General features: G+C 41.1%; 1 protein-coding gene across 1 annotated transcript; it reads left to right on the forward strand.

Annotated features, from left to right (window-relative positions):
* Window positions 1–807: 807 nt before the first annotated feature.
* kdm2ab (lysine (K)-specific demethylase 2Ab) lies at window positions 808–16,784 on the forward strand. The gene is made up of 23 exons (XM_086020355.1): window positions 808–1,040; window positions 1,445–1,485; window positions 5,003–5,141; window positions 5,960–6,038; window positions 6,127–6,173; window positions 6,295–6,473; window positions 6,581–6,687; window positions 6,802–6,895; window positions 7,178–7,331; window positions 7,408–7,523; window positions 8,299–8,425; window positions 8,513–8,787; window positions 8,914–8,991; window positions 9,189–9,449; window positions 9,544–9,672; window positions 9,737–9,823; window positions 9,910–10,146; window positions 10,282–10,311; window positions 10,393–11,375; window positions 11,511–11,674; window positions 14,605–14,751; window positions 15,328–15,543; window positions 15,633–16,784. Exons 1-23 carry the CDS (start codon window positions 1,022–1,024, stop codon window positions 15,812–15,814), a joined length of 3,891 nt encoding a protein of 1,296 aa, XP_085876481.1. The 5' UTR covers window positions 808–1,021; the 3' UTR covers window positions 15,815–16,784.
* Window positions 16,785–16,860: the final 76 nt, after the last annotated feature.

The raw sequence follows: 16,860 nt of genomic DNA on the forward strand, positions 1-16,860 counted from the left end.
GTACTTGGAGATCTAAGTATGTTTTCGTTTATTTATTCTGTAGAATTAAATAGAATATTTGCCAAAGGAAAGCCAAAAAAAGCCAGGGGTGACCCAGGACACGCTGGAGGGACAATGCCTCCCGGCTGACTACGGCTCTGACACACTCTACCTACCCCTCAATCCACCCCCACCCCCTGATGTACACATTTAACCTTTCTTATTAAATAGTTGATTCATTTATTGTAACTAATTCAACCATAATACGATGAAAACTTAAAATGTACACATTATTACAGTTGTTACACACTCGCTTTTCTTTTACTATGAATGAACTGTACCACCTGCCCTTTTATTATTATTATTATTATTATTATTATTATTATTATTATTATTATTATTATTATTGTAGTAGTAGTAGCAGTAAAATAAAAGTACTGTTATTAGTATTCTTATTATCATTAGTAGTAGCAGTAAAATAATACATGTATTATTATTGTTATTAGTAGTAGTGGTAGTAATACAATTATTATTATTATTCAAACATGAGGTTCCAGGGAAAAAAACGAGGAGCAGATTCGAAATCAGCGTTAAAAAAAATAATCTTGATAAATCTACTTGCATCTCTGTTGAAAATATTTAGTAAAAATGTGTTGACCAGTGTAATCGATTTTCCTTACAAATTCTTCTGTACGGCGCAAACCGATGTCCAAATCAAACGCCCCCGTATTCTAATCTCGTTTACATAGCACAGGCTGTGTCCAATGGGAGTGCTTCTATGCAAATATATCCAAACACTGTTGTAAGTAGGGGGTGTGGTAAATCTGTTTTACTGTTTTTTTTCTCCCTCGGTTCGTGTATATGTGTGTGTTGTTTGACCAGCTGAAAATGGCGGATCGGAGCGTCGAATCCGTCTAACTTTATGGCATAATAATTAACACAACAATACATCAGTGCTTCGGCCTCGTAAAATGGGGAGAAAGTTATCCGAGAAGCTTACTACGCTCATCTTGTGAAACGTCACTTCGGCTACTGCGACTAAATGGCGTCCCAACGTAGAGGTAAAATGCTTGGAAAGCTCACAACTGCCGTTGCTAACATCGGCTAGGTAGCTCGCGACCACTTATCGAAGACATTGGAACTAGGCTAGCCCACAGCGCCGTGGAATTACCACCACTTAAACACTGTTACTCGTTTGGAATGTCACTCTTTAAATAACTCCGCTTTAGTCAACACTCGTCGATATTAAAAAACGCGACTTCATGTTTGTTTTTAAAAATCATTTTTGGGACGAGACGCTAGCCTTAGCTTCCTGGCTTAAACAACACTATTGGCTAACGCTCGCTGTGGTGTGTAGCTAGCTTAACAACCGAGAAGAACCCAAGTGTCAAAACAGAGCAAAAACATTGGAGTACACTGGAGTTATTGCTTTTACGCTTCTCATGAGACTTTGCCTGTCGTTTAGAGACTATGGAGGATCCTCATACGCGATACAGCAAACGCCTGGTAAGTAAACTGCCTGACAGACTCTTCTTGTTTTGTGTCGCCCAAAGCAGGTGATTATGATTAAGTTAAGGATCAGTTACAAAATGGGACAGATAGAATTCGTTCGATGCGTGGGGAACTTGACGCTGCGGCTGTGGTCCAGCTCTTGTTTGGTCTGGTGTGGGTGGTAAAACGGAGGCAATGGACGTGTCTGAACGACTCCAGGTTCAAAAGAGGGTCAAGTTCATTGTCTTGACCTGATAGTGTTGCTATGAGCTGCTTCACACCCACTATCTGGTTCTGTTTCATTTCTTAAATGTTATTAATATCATACTCAATTATCATTTGGGAGACTGTAAGTTAAAATAAGTATTTATTTTTTATTTTTCAAAGGAACTGCTGCTTTTATTGGATTATATTACAGCATTTGTTGATAACGCTCTTCACTATTAGCACTTTATTTACACTATTTTTTTGTAACATGCCAGAATTAAACCTCATAAAATATTACAAACATGAAAATAAAGCACGTACTATTTTATTGTGCTGTTTTAGTAAAATAAATAAATATCACACGCTTTGCAGCCCTCAAGTTAAATTAATAGCAGTACAGTTTAGTTACATAAAGAAAGGAGTGGGGGTGGGGATATCTGATGGCGTTTTTGGAGCCTGATCCATCTGTCTAGCCAAAAGTGTTACATGTGGTGAATGGCAAGGGGGGGCAATGTGTAGAAGATTAACCCCTGCTCTATTGTCGTGCTTTATTGTGTGGTACCCACATGAACTGGAATGGTGATCTATTTCAATTTATCCTTCTGTTCTGGCACTATATCATTATGCCATTGTTATATATGATTGTAGCCATTTCCTCAGATATCTGTATCAGTTCTGGTGCACGCCGGTATCGTTGGGAAACAAGAAGTGTGTCTTGGGGATTGGAAAAACACATTAAAATCAAAGTTTCTTTTGTTTTGTTTTTGTTTTTTTTTAACCGACACACATCATAAAGATTCATAGTAACCGGTCGAAGCCAACCTGTCTGCCCATCCGTCTTTGTCCTGATACCAAAATATCTTAAGTGATTCAATCTTAAGGTTAAGTAAGCTATGTTAAAAGCACACCTTCTGTGGTCACGCTCTTGAGTTGTAATAGTTTGGGGTTTTTAATTTATTGTTAATTTTTATTTCGTTTTGACTTTTTTTTTTTTTCAAAATGAGTTTGATTAGTGTTTAGAACGCGCTTGTTAGTTTTTATTAGTTGTATTTGTTTTAAATGCTACATTTAAGTTTCCATTTTTATTTTATTTGTTTAAATTTGGGATATTTGTTTGGTGCATAATTCATAAAAGATCATGTGATCGTATTGCGTCGTAAAAACTCAACAAAGTATCATGTACAGGGCTCCAGACTGCCCTAAAATGGTGGCATTTTGCTCCTAAAATTTGAGACAGCGCAAGTAAATTATTCATCTACTCACCCGTGTGCGACCAATAAAACTGTAGATTTTTATTTATTTTTTAAATTATTCTTGAATATATTTTATTGCAGACAAATGTCTGCTCCACAGTCCAGCCTTTTTATCAGTAATATAGTAAAAATTTGTGGAAATGTGAACATTTACACATGTCGATTTACATTGTGCACCGGTAAATTGTCTACTTGGGCCTCTAAAAGGTTAGTTGACACTGTGATCCTAGTAAAAAAATGTTGTGCGGAGCCCTGATTAAAAAAAAAATAAAATAAAATAAAAAAATAAGCAAATGAATAACCGTCAGCCAAACAAATACTGGAACTACAAAACTCTGCATACATTGAAAGCTCATGTATGAAATTAATTGACAAAGAAGAAAACATTTTCACTATAATTCTAGTTAGTTTTGCAAACGTAATTTTAGTGAGATATTATTATTATTATTATTATTATTAAAACACAAGTTTTTATTTTATTTGGTTGACCAGCTGAAAATAGTGGCTCGTAGCATCTAACTTTTTGGCATAATAATAAACACAACAATATATCACTGCTTCATCTCTTAACATGGTGACAAATGTATGCAAGAAGTAGGGGTGGGCGATATGGGAAAAAATATATATATATATATATTTGTTTGTTTGTTTGTTTTTTTGCCCCCAAAATTTATATATATTTTTTTAAATCGACGATACTCTACAAAAAAATATTTTAATTTTGCACTTGCTTCACAGACCAATTGTGGAATTGTGGCGTTTTTGAACAACACCTGTTTTAAATAGCTAAATACAGCTTCAGCAAAACATAATGATATTCTATGACAATATTTAACAAAGACCAAAAAATTATGTATAGACTTACATTGATTTTTGGGAATATTTATGTCTTTTAAATGTCTCTGCTGTTATTTCATAATGATGTTACATTTTGAGCTGCAGTAAGTACTAGTGTACCACTGCCAACTACTAGAGCAATCAGAATGAGAAAAAGGTGGTAACTATAGCAATCAGAATGATAAAAAATGCATTTGATGTGTGACGAAGTGTCACCCAGTCAGAGAAAAAAAAAAGACGTCATGACAACACCCATTCTCATACATTGGTCACTGTATTCAGAATAAAGTTGAATAGCAAAGCTGCAATTTACTGAAAAGTGCCTTTTCACACTCATTCATCGCTGTGCTATGTAGACTAATAAGCCGTCGTAGTTTGTGCAACAACATGGCTCGGGAATACAGGCTAGTTATGATGCGGACTACAAGCGTGAAAACTGAATGTTAACCGATCATCCAGGATGTCACGTTTGCCTTGCTCGCTAAAGTACTGAGTGTGTGCGTGCGTGAGTGCGTTTATTTTTGTTGCTTCAACTCGGCGACTGTTGTCTTGAGTGTGTGTGTGTAAGCTTTTGTTTAGCGTGCTTGTGTGGTCGCCAAGTTTTCCTCGTAATCCATATGGCTCGTGATGCAACAGAATTGGTCTTCTCGGTGACCGTTTTGGCACATCTAACAATGTTAATCCCACCGACATCAATCTTGTCAACCCCAAACAATTTACAGACTACAGACGACGTTGACTCGCGCTTCGCGCCTCGCTATGAATCCCTGCACGACACACCTCTATGTTCAAAAACAGCTCCGCTGCAGTGCGGACAGAGTCACGTGACCGGATCCTGCCCGCTGATTCGGCGAATGATCACTTCCTCCTCCTGTGCCGTCAATGCACACGAATTTTCAGCATTTCCTCATACTTTGCGGCCGTCGACTGACTCGAGTCGTTATTCTTTTAGAGGCAGTATTAATACTCGATAATGTAAAATTACACATCGTGAATGTCGGATTGACGAAGATATCGATAACGGTATATATCGCCCACCTCTAGCAAGAAGCTTCCCATGCACATCTTGTGAATGTTATCTGGCTGCTGTGGCCAAACGGCGTCTCAAAGTAGTCAAATTTTAGTTTTCATTATTTTGTTAGTTAACTTGAATAGCCTTGCTCTCTATTATGTTTTTTTTTATTTGGTTTATAGGGATTTAGATGCTAAGATTGCTTTTTCTTCATTGTCACCAGCGTACTGGTACGCGTCGGCGGTACCAGGATGACGGAATCTCTGATGATGAAATCGAAGGGAGACGTATGTTCGACCTGGATGAAAAGTTGCAGTGCAGCAGGTTTGGCTCAGAATTGATCAAACACATGGAGGGAAAAGGTGAGCTATCAATGTTTACATCAATGGATAAATTAGGTTAGAAAAGTTTGTGCGCATCAGTGTACTTTATATCAAATTGCACAACTGCACACTTTATTAGCAACAGTTCCATGGTCAAACTGTCTCCATCCTAAAACCTGTAAAGGCAATATTTTAAGTGACATTTTAACATTAATCAAATTTGTGTAAAAATCAAGTCAACTAATACTCATTCTTATTGCCTCACTGATGCGTCTCTTGTGTTGTGAAACAAAAAAACCTAACTGAGTAACAAGTTGAGGGAGACATGCTGAAGTTGGGCGTTTAAGTTTTTGTGCCAAGTTAGAAACATTTGTTTCCTCAACTAAAGATGAATTTCATTTCGAGTTGTAGCACTTCAGTAAGTTTAGAAGTGTGTGGAACAAAGTCATATCAAAAACTGTTATGAGGGGAATTTGTCATTTTATTTTCATGATTATGATTCTCATGCCAAATAGGAATTACTGGAATGAAATTTGGGCTTTTACTGTAATTATATGACCAGATTTTTAGCTGGGGGGCTGTAGCGTCTTCGCCATCGTGGAGCTATATATTATATCTGACCAAACAGGCATGCACTCAGAAAGCACAGTCACACAAAAAGGCTCCACAACAGATGGCACAGCGCACACACTCTTAGTTGGTGTGAGTTTACAAGCAACTCAATCAAGTTTGCAAAGCTATTTGAATTAAAGTCATGTCTAGACATTTCAGAGAGAACTCTCCATGTGCACTTGCAAAGACGGATTTATGTTATTTACTTTATTCATTTTAGTCATTATTTGTTTATTTTTCCAAAGATTTCACATTTGAATACATCCAACGAGAAGGTTTGAGGGACCCCATCATCTTTGAGAAAGATGAAGGCCTTGGAATACAGTTAGTTTCCTCATGACATCACATTTAAGCAGACGTTAATCATTTACATGCGGATTAAAAACGGCTTCATTTACACCTACTCTTGCAGAATGCCAGACTCTGATTTCAGCGTGAGTGATGTGAAGGTGTTTGTGGGTAAGCCTCTGTCCATTCTCCAACACCAAACCTTCCGCTGAATATCAAACTAAACAAACATACAATACAGCTGATCTAACTTGTCTCCTTACTAAATGAACTTCTGTTTATTTTATCACAGGCAGTCGGCGCATTGTTGATGTGATGGATGTGAACACCCAGAAGGGAATCGAGATGTCAATGGCGCAGTGGCGGCGCTACTATGAGACGCCGCCGTCCGAAAGAGAGAAACTTTACAATGTTATCAGCTTGGAGTTCAGCCACACCAGATTGGAGAATCTGGTCCAACGGCCGGCATCAGTAAGAACACGCCGACTTTTCTGCTGTATGGTTTTACAGTGCATACAGGACGCACGCTTAAACAGAAGATATTTTACACTGACGGTACTTGCTATTGTTTATCTCAGGTGGACCTGATTGACTGGGTGGACAACATGTGGCCTCGCCATCTCAAGGAGAGACAGAGGGACTCTACCAATGCTATCATTGACATGCACTATCCCAAAGTACAGAAGTAAGTTGATCCAAAACATCAGGGAAAAAGAACACAGTAGCTTGGATTTAGTCCAACACACTTCTAATGAACACCCACTTTTAAATGTTTTTATCCCTGTCTCATTTGTCATAGGTACTGTCTGATGAGTGTGCAGGGCTGCTTCACAGATTTCCATATTGATTTTGGAGGCACTTCAGTCTGGTATCACATACTCCGAGGAGGAAAGGTTTGTGCGTAGGGCTGAAACCATTAATTGAAGAACTTGATTACAAAAAAAGTTGAAGCAAAATCTCTTTATATAGTGTATTATTTATTTATGCCTTTAAGAAAATAATTATTGCGTGTATGTTTTTTTTTTTGTTGCATAAAGTCAAACTGAATATTGATTTGACATTTTCCGGCCTATATTGTTCAGCCATTCCTTATAGAAGGATTTAACCATTTAACCCGACGCGCCAGTGTTTTATACTGTCCTGTTCTGATGCCCTTTCACCTGTGTCTGCTGCAGGTGTTCTGGTTGATTCCACCCACCCCTCAGAACCTGGAGATGTATGAGAACTGGGTTTTATCAGGAAAACAGGGAGATATCTTCTTGGGCGACAAGTGTCATGACTGCCAGAGGATAGAGCTCAAGCAGGGCAACACTTTCATGATTCCATCAGGTCTGGCACCAATAAATACACTGACTCTGTAATAGAGGTAAACACTCATATCACCATCGTGTGTGGGTCATTGCAGGGTGGATCCATGCTGTGTACACACCTGAGGACACATTGGTATTTGGGGGGAATTTCCTTCACAGCTTTAATATTCCCATGCAGCTCAACATCTACAGCATTGAAGATCGCACGCGGGTGAGCAGCGTGGCCTATATTTCTTAGGCCATTTCCGCAACACATTGTCAGTTTTTCTTGTTGCCAAGAAATTTTGAATGTTCAAAATTGGCTTGCGACAAGTCAAACTGTATGTGACCATTAAAGCTGGAAGTCAACCCAAACACTTTTTTTCAAGACTATGTTCTATTCAAGCCTCCTAGATAAAACAAGGCATTCTGATTAATGTTGCATTTGTGGAATAAGAGTTAATCCACCCGTTTTTCGCCATCTCTGGGGGCGGCCATTTTGTCACTTCTGTCGACTGAAAATGACATTACAACTGCTCATGTAACGACCAATCACGACTGACCTGTTTTGTGAAGCTGAGCCGTGATTGGTTATCTGAGCCCTGAGCGGTTGTGATGTCATTTTCAGTCGACAGAAGTAAAAAAATGGCCGCCCCCTGAGATAGCTAAAAAGGGGTGGATTTTGCTGCTTAATTCATATTCCCCAAACGCAATATTAATCAGAATGCCGAAGTTTCAACTAGTGGGCCTGCTGGGAACATATTCTTGAAAAAAATATGTTTGGGTTGATTTCCCCTTTAAAACTGTTTCCGAATGTCTTTGCAACCTTTAACGAACGCTGACAAAAAAACATTCACTACGTGTGCAAACAGTCGCAAGCATTCACTGCTCAGTCACATACCACTGTGCTTTTTTGTTGTTGTTGTTTAAGTACAAATCCTGGTTGGTATTTTTACTTGCGGGAAAGTGGATATTTTTGCTCATGTAGTTTGTTCTGTTCCTTTTAGGTCCCAGCCAAGTTTCGCTATCCATTTTACTATGAGATGTGCTGGTATGTACTGGAGAGATACCTCTACTGCCTGACAAACATCTCCCACCTCACCCCTGAGTTCCAAAAATACTCCCTCGGCATAGGTTAGGACTTCTAACACAAGCCTTGACAGTTGCTGCTCCTCAATCGTCTCTTATTTGATACTTACGGGTAGGTCTGCCTCTTAACAGGCCTGACTCGAGCGGACCTTGGGACTGATAACAACACGGGCAACGGTACCTCCAATGGCGTTGACGGTGATGTTGAAATAAAGTCGAAGGAATCTGAAGACGAAGAAGTCCAAACCGAAGCGAACAATCAAGTTATCAGACCTCGGCATATATTGACACCGTTTGAGCTTGAAGGGCTGTGGAATCTCGTGGGGAAGCTAGAGGAATTGCCTGCGAGCAAAAAGTGTGTCCCTTCTGGGATCGAGAATGCTGCAGCCTTATTAGAAGACATGAGGGTGGGTATTTAGCTGAGGTCACCTGATAAGGACGTACAAAACTGAAATCGCAAGAGTTTCAATCGCTTTATCATTGTGTTAAACCAGATCAGATTTATAATTTCCTCCACCTGTGTTCATGTGTAGACTGTTCTGAAAGAGCATGCTACGGATATCCCTAAGCTGTCCTACACTGGAGAACCCATTGTCAAATGGCCTAAAAGAGTAAGTTGAATGTTTTCGTTACAAAGTTGAACAAAATCATCTCATAATTCCATCCAGGTAATAGGATGCACAAAGGACTAAAATGCAATAATGTGTCTAAAATCATAATTGTACTGACCTCAATGCAATGCTGAATATATATATGTATACCGGTATATATAAAATTCAGTTGATGTTCATTTCGCTTTTTTATATAGCCATCATGGTACCAACCCCCAGCACCCCCCCCAGCGCCACTTTACCGTCCCCGCTTGGCCCCTCCCCTCCACAAACCGTTTGGTCAGGGATCCCACAAACGATCGCGCATCTCTGCGTTGAGGCGCCGGCGAGTGCGGTGCAAGATTTGTGCTGGCTGCTCCAGGAAAGAGTGCGGCGACTGCCAGTTCTGTCTTGACATGAGGAAGTTTGGCGGGCCTGGAAGAATGAAGAAGGGCTGCATCATGAGACAGTGTCTCATGGTGAGTTTGTCTCTGAGAGGCCTGGGAAAAGTACAATATTGTGTTGTTTTTGTTTGTCGGGCAATTGCGCAAACCAAACATTTCTTGTCTCTAGCCTGCTTTGCCAAATACAGCCCGTTGTGCCATCTGTGAAGAAGGGGAAGCAGAAGAATCTCACCCAAGCACCCACACACTCATGGAGTGCTCCGTGTGTTCACGGATCACCCATCGGCGTTGCATGAAGGTGAGGGTCCTTTAAACAAGGTAAATCATATACAAATGGTTGACTCCCCACTCCCTCTCTTCAGGATCCTGGCGAGGGGAAAATTAATACAGATTTGCCAAGCCTTTGGGAATGTCCTAGGTGTTTTAACAGCAAAGGCTCGGAGTCAGAGGTATGCGGTGCTATTTTTCTTTCGAGCTAATAACCCCTCGTATTCTCTTTTACAATGACATGATCCATCTCTTCCTGACACAACAGTCTTCCAGTGAGGGGGAAAGTGAAGCGTCAGAGGGCTCAATGTCCTTGCCTCCGTCCAAACTTGCCTATCGGGAAGGCATCGGCGTAGGTGACAGGGCGACGCGGGGCCGACGTGGCAGACCCACAGCTCGACCCACAGCTCGACCTACAGCCCCGCCACCCTCTCAGAAATTGCTACTGCAGCATCGACAGAACCGCAAAAGAGCAAGTCTACTGGAGCTTCGACTAAAGAAAAGGGTAAGCCATTAAAAATGTGTTGCTGCATTTCTATGCAATTAATGCAAGCAGGAATGTAATTATGTGTGCCGTGTAATGTGAGAATAATGCTGTCTTCCTTGTTTGCGGGCTGTGTTTTTTTTTTTTTTGTTGCAGATAAAACTAGAGCGCAGCAAAATTCTTGCAGTAAGTTCAAGACATGATTCTGGAATAAACCTGTCTGTAAATGCCATATGTGTTGAAAAATATATTTCTTTTCATTTGTAGCAAAAACAAGCAATGGAGCGCGCCAGGTTACAGTCCCGCCTGCGCTCTCCAGTGGGCACATTATCTCAGGGAAGAGGTCGGGGCACCTCCTGGCCAAGTGTCTCCCCTCACGGAAGCTCTTCCAGAGGGACCGGGTCCCTCCAGCAACAGTCTTCTCCTGGGCTTTCCTTTGAAGCCAAGGGAGAGCCCCGCAGAGGGCGGGGGAGAGGGGTGAGGCTGCGTGGAGGAGGAGCGGGTAGAGGAATGACAGGTAGTAGGTACCATCAGGGCTTAGAAGTCCAGAGTGAAAACAGTAGCAGCAGCAGCACTCACAGCAGCAGCTCTGATGACGAAGAAGAGGAGAGGGCGCAAAATGGCAGGCGGGCAGGCAATAAGGAGAATCAGCCACAGTCGAGGCAAGGTGGACGTGCATCCAAAGACCGAGAAGAGGAAGAGAGGCGAGACGCCAACCAAAATGCTACAGAGGATGATGGTGAGGAGATGGAGCAGAGCACGGACGGCTCATTTGTTAAAGTGACACTCCAAAGGCCAACCAACGAGAAGCAGGAGCCTTCAGCAATCGTTCCCAAACTCGAGGCAATTACCCCTCAATTTGCGGCTCCGACAAAACACAACCACAACAAAACCCTCATCAGGCCACCTATTAGAAACCCAAATAAACATTCCAACAATCATGTGTCAGAAATCACCCGCAGTGGACACATGCGCACATCCCACCACATGGAGGGGCACGATGTTGCCAAAAGGAAAAAGTCGAGCAGTGCGGCTAAACTGAGCAATGGTGCCTCCTCGTCTTGCGCCTCCGAGCTTCCACACCATCGCATCCCTTTGTCCGCCCTGCAGGGGGGAGGCAGTGAAGCTGACAGGGAGGGAAGTGGGAGTGGGCCGGACTGTGAGAGGGAAGTGTGGGTTTCTGTCTTCCGTTACTTAAGTCGAGCAGATCTCTGTGTGTGTATGGCAGTCTGCAAGAACTGGTATAAATGGTAAGTGTTTGACCTTTTTATTGCAGTGTATGTACGAGTAATACTCACCCGCTGCTGTCAGTTGTAGCATGCGGTATGATTGAAGCTTGTTGCTCGTTAATAGTCATACCGTACTCTTTATGTTCACCCGCGCAGGTGCCTCGATAAGCGACTTTGGGCGCAGATCGACCTGAGTGTCAAACGCACCATCACGCCTCAAGCGCTAACAGGCATCATAAAGAGACAGCCTGCTTCGCTTGACCTTTCCTGGACCAACATCTCCAAAAAACAACTCGGCTGGCTTGTCGGCCGCCTTCCAGGTCATCTTTTATATAATCTATTGAACAGGGACAAGCTTTTTTTTGCTAGCTAATGACTTCACCCGAGGAGCAACTTTGTAGTTCGGAGGAGCAGGTTTTTTTTTTTGCAGGTTAATTCTACTGTTCCAGAGGTGGCCAAGTCCGGTCCTCAAGAGCCACGATCCAGCCTGTTTTAGGTTTATCCCTACGGCAACACACCTCGAATGATCAGCTCATCGGCAAGATTTGCAAAAGCCTGATAATGAGCCTGATGATTTGAATCAGGTGTGTTGCCGTAGGGACGAACCTAAGCCTGTGGCTCTCGAGGACCGGACTTGGCCACCCCTGTACTATTCCATCAAGTAATCAAATATTCAGATAAAATATATGTTTTGCTTGATTCAAGAGCAAATATGAATACAAAAGGGAAAAAACTTTAACGAACGACCAATCGGTTTCTTCTTTTTTTAAATATAATTAACAGTTTCTATTTCTTAAATTCAATTAGTGCATAGCAGCAAACTATTTTATTATCTAGAAACATTTTCCTTTGGGTGATTTCAAACAAATATGCATTTATGTTCAAACTTAGCATTTCTTGCATCAAAAGGGATGAACAGCCTTTATGCAACTTCATTTGAGCAGTGAGCATTTTAGCATGTGACATAATACAGTAGGTTCATGGCTGTGCATTTTATGAATTTAGACCAGCTGGCAAGTAATAAGACTTTATACTATAAGAAGCAAACTTAGAGTAGTAGTTAGGGATGTAACAATTGATCGAAAATCGATTTTTATATCGATATAAATGCTTAAAATATGCATCGATGTAAAAAAATAATAATAAAATAATTGATTCGCAACGCCATGTTAACCATAGCCACTCTCTCGTCTCTGCTGTAAACAATTTGCATACGCACATTGGGTAAATTACTTGACACTAGAACTGCCAAGATTACATTACTAATACGACAACTTAAACGATCAAAATCGAGAAGTTAATTTTACACAGTTAATTTTAAGATTGGACTCGTCGTTTATTTATACATCTAATTATTTGCCGCTGTGTTTTTCCTCTCGAAAAAAGCCTTGTATCCCATGGAAAGGCATGCTTCTTTCTCTACAACGCACATGCGCAGTAGTGGTAAATTCAGGTCATCCGTGATGTACACAGAAGCATTGTGGGTAACGGTGTCATGGCTCCCGAGTTAGCGTTAGCGACCGAGTCTGGGTGCATTTCATATGATGTAAATGTCCCTTTCATAACTAATAATGCTGTGATAAGTGAGCATCTAAAAAGGAAGCACGTTGTGGCTGATGCCAGATTTAATTTCTCACATTGAGACAGTAGTTTCTGAAAGATAGCTGTAGTTAGCACAAACAGGCTACCATGCATGTCCTGTCGTGGTACACTAACATACTGTAGCATCTATGATTAGAATCGGAAATTTCAGCACTCCCAAGTTAACACATTACCTTTTTTCCGCAAACCCTTAATGGCAACACCTAACAATAAAATACATACCATACAGACTCATTAGAATGTACGAATTTAGATTGCTAAAAAATCATCTTCCATCTAAGAGTTAAAAAAAAAAAAAATCCATTCCAGATGCATACCACATTTTGAATGTGTAGATTAAATTGTGCATGTTAGAGAAGAAAAGCAGAACCTTTTGGATTAAGGTTAAGTAAAAACCAATACAAGGGTTTAGTTTCATTTAGCACAGTGGTTCTCCCTAATTTTACTTATCTGATTTCATTCTCCTCTCCATTAAAAAAGGATTGATGCCCCAAAAAGTGAAATATGTTTACAAGTATTTTTGTTTTGTAACTATAGGTAGTTTCATGGTATTAGTGCAACTCAGCACTACTGTTGGTGATTAGTCGACTAGGAAAATAATAGTTTGTGGCTGCCCTACTTGACACGCTTGCGCCAAACATAATTGCGTATTGCGTTTGCGAATGGCGGCAGCACCACACTAGCGCACAGAGACAAGCATGGTAGCGATTTAAAAAAATAAATAAATAAATAAATAAAAATAAATAAATAAATAAAAAATCCAATCGCGGCTTAAGTGAATTGTTAAATCCTTATTAGTAGTGGAAGTCCATCCATACATTATCGATAACGCTTCTCCTCACAAGAGTCGCGGGGCGTGCTGGAGGGCAGTAGGCGGGGGGACACCCTGAATTGGTTGCCAGCCAATCGCAGGGCACACAAAGACTAACATCCGCACTCACAATCACACTTAGGGGCAATTTAGAGAGTCCAGTCAACTTACCATGCATGTTTTTGGAATGTTGGGGGAAAACGGAGTACCCGGAGAAAACCCACGCAAGCACGGGGAGAACATGCAAACTTCACACAGGGGGCCCGGGGCCAGGATCGAACCCACGACTTCTGAACTGTGAGGCGGACGTGCTAACCAGTCGACCACCATGCCGCCTAGTAGTGCAAGTGTCAACTAAAATGAAGACACCCAAAGAGGAAACAAATATTTTGTTCATTTGACTACACCAAAACGCAACAAAATATCACCACCTGTAATAGTATAGGTGATGTGAATTTTGACTGCAAATTGTGATGCGAACCCGCTTACTTTAAGCCTGGTACTATGTTCTCTGTAAAATGAACAGGCTACTGATGTCCACAATTGTTTTATTGCTCATCCGTTATGGAAAACTAAAAGATATTTACAAACATCTCTTTGACTCAAACATTAAATAAAGAAAATATAACATCGTGTGCGCCTTTGTAAACCAGTAGCAGATAAATTTAAGATAATTAAACTCCACCTGAAATTACGTTCTCGTTTCTCTCTCAAGCGATCTTGCGCTCTTGTGCTATTCGGCATACATGACCCAACTCAGAATCCTAACCCTTCTTGTTTCATTTAAAAAAAAGAAAAAAGTTAAATCAGCAAACTTGCAATCTTCTGTTTTTTTAGGTCTGAAGGATCTGATGTTGGCAGGTTGTTCCTGGACATCCATTTCTGCGCTCTGTTCCTCAGCTTGCCCTCTCCTCCGCACTCTGGATGTGCGGTACGCAGACGGGGTCAAAGATACTCAGATCAGGGACTTGGTCACGCCTCCAGGTGCCTTTCTTTCTTTCTTTTTTTTTTTTTTAATTGCCTAAATACAATAGTACTTTGACTTCCGAGTGGCCCAGTTTGAGATTTTCGAGTTATGGGATGTCGCTTGGTCAATTATTTTTATTTGACTTTATTTTATTTTGCCTTCTGTCACCAAAAGCCAAAGTTTGAGTTAGAGCAAGCCAGTTATGCTGCCACTTGAGTGACGTGAAAACAAAAAGAGCGACAGTTGCTGACATCAGCCATTTATTGAACAGGACACAGTCAAACACAACTACAAAAAGTAAACCACTTGCAAAGAACATGGAGAAGATGGTAAAACGAAACTAAGCGCGTGGTAACTGGCTCAACCTGAGCTGGAGTCAGAGCTCCTGAGGGCACTCACTGGGCCACGCCACCTGAAGACACATGAACATTTGTGACACTTAAGTCTGTATATTCATATTTCACTATCATTTTTCTTGACTTAAAATCTACTAGTAAATGCATCACTTAGTGTGATATTCACCCAACCTGTGAGATGTTTTGTGATTCTTGAAGCATTCAGACTGGCGTATTTGCTTCCTGGTGATGTTCTAGGCTCTGACAACCGCAGTCAGTTGAGGACCATGCAGTGTTTGCGACTTGCTGGCTTGGACATTAGTGACTCTACCCTGCGCCTGGTGATCCGCCACATGCCCCACTTGACGAAATTGGATCTTTCTCACTGCAACAGCCTCACAGACCACTCCATCAACCTGCTGACTGCGGTGGGTTCGTCCACCCGGAACACACTAACAGAACTCAACTTAGGAGGTGAGGGACGGATGGTATTCAAATGCAGAGCCCAGAGAAACGGTTTTATTTCAGCAGTTTTAATGATGACTTGTGTGTGTCTGTTTCAGGGAGCAATAAACTCACAGACACATGTCTGATGTATCTCCGCCGCCTGTCCTGCATATCGCTACTCGACCTGCGAGGCTGTAAAGGCGTCTCCCGCAAAGCGTGTGAATCATTTATCTCAGAGCTATCAGTCAACACGCTCTACTGCCTGTCGGATGAAAAACTGATCCAGAGGATATCCTAAAGATGGATTCCATAGTGACCCGGCAAAGCGAGGACACTCTTGTCCACCTGTACCACAGTGACGCAGGGGTGAGGACCTCACCAAGAGTGCTTACTCACTCATCTGCTGTTGGTGAAAGGGACAATTTACTTAAAAAGAGACTCAGGAGTCCTTATTTTTGTTTTTGTCTTACCTTTGAGCGGTGGGGAGAAAATAAGTCATTAATATACAGTTGTAGACTACATATCCCCAATAAATTTCAGCTCCAAGCTGAATCTGTCACTTTTTGCTTCTGTTTTGGTGACACCCTTTTGCTTCACGCACAGCAGTGGTGGGTTGATATTCTTTTAAAGTAAAGTCAAACTCTGAAATCTCTTAAGTTGTAAATTTGTTTACTTTGGAAGTATGCATGAACATAAGAATGAGTCTAATCAATATGGCAACTAGGTCCTACTCCACGAGAGGGCGAGGAGGCCGTCAGTGTTCTTAAGTGTTCAATGATAAGCCAAGGAGTAGGTGTCACATCAATGGTGCGTTTTAGACCACCATTAGACATCGGGTGCTATTGTTTCCAAACTCTTCTTTGATTTTGTACAAAAGACTGTTTTGAGAAATGTAGGCATACCCTTTCTCCCCACCTCTGATATATTTTTCTGGGATTACATTTTTTCATGGAATGTCATGACGCAGTTCATTGTAGAGATGTATAATTGTTTATTTGGGAAAGGGGACATAAATGGGGATAGAATTGTCTGTTTCTTTGCACCCAACAAGTACAACCTTTCCCTGATACAAACTCCTGGCAGAGCTCTTGTGGTCTCATGTCTACAAATGAATATACAGTATATATATACACTTTTGTGTAAATGTTATTCCTCTTTTAGGTGTTCAAAAACGGGGATCCTCGTAGCATTATAATTATGTCAGATTTTTTTTGTACTTTGTTTTATGTATTTTTCAAGAAAAATAAAATACAGTATATTAAAAACTATTCTGTGAGTACTGATGACCCCCCCTACCTCCATAAATTACTCTTAGTAAATATATCTCCCCCATGTCAAAATTGA

Source organism: Filicampus tigris, chromosome 2 (genome assembly GCF_054856515.1).
Source record: "Filicampus tigris isolate MCC_2025a chromosome 2, RoL_Ftig_1.0, whole genome shotgun sequence".
Lineage (NCBI taxonomy): Eukaryota > Metazoa > Chordata > Actinopteri > Syngnathiformes > Syngnathidae > Filicampus > Filicampus tigris.

Coding starts and splice junctions, on each gene's coding strand:
- kdm2ab (XM_086020355.1), top strand. Junction 8,426..8,512: donor AAAATACTCCCTCGGCATAG/GTTAGGACTTCT, acceptor GCCTCTTAACAG/GCCTGACTCGAGCGGACCTT. Junction 10,147..10,281: donor AGCTTCGACTAAAGAAAAGG/GTAAGCCATTAA, acceptor TTTTTGTTGCAG/ATAAAACTAGAGCGCAGCAA.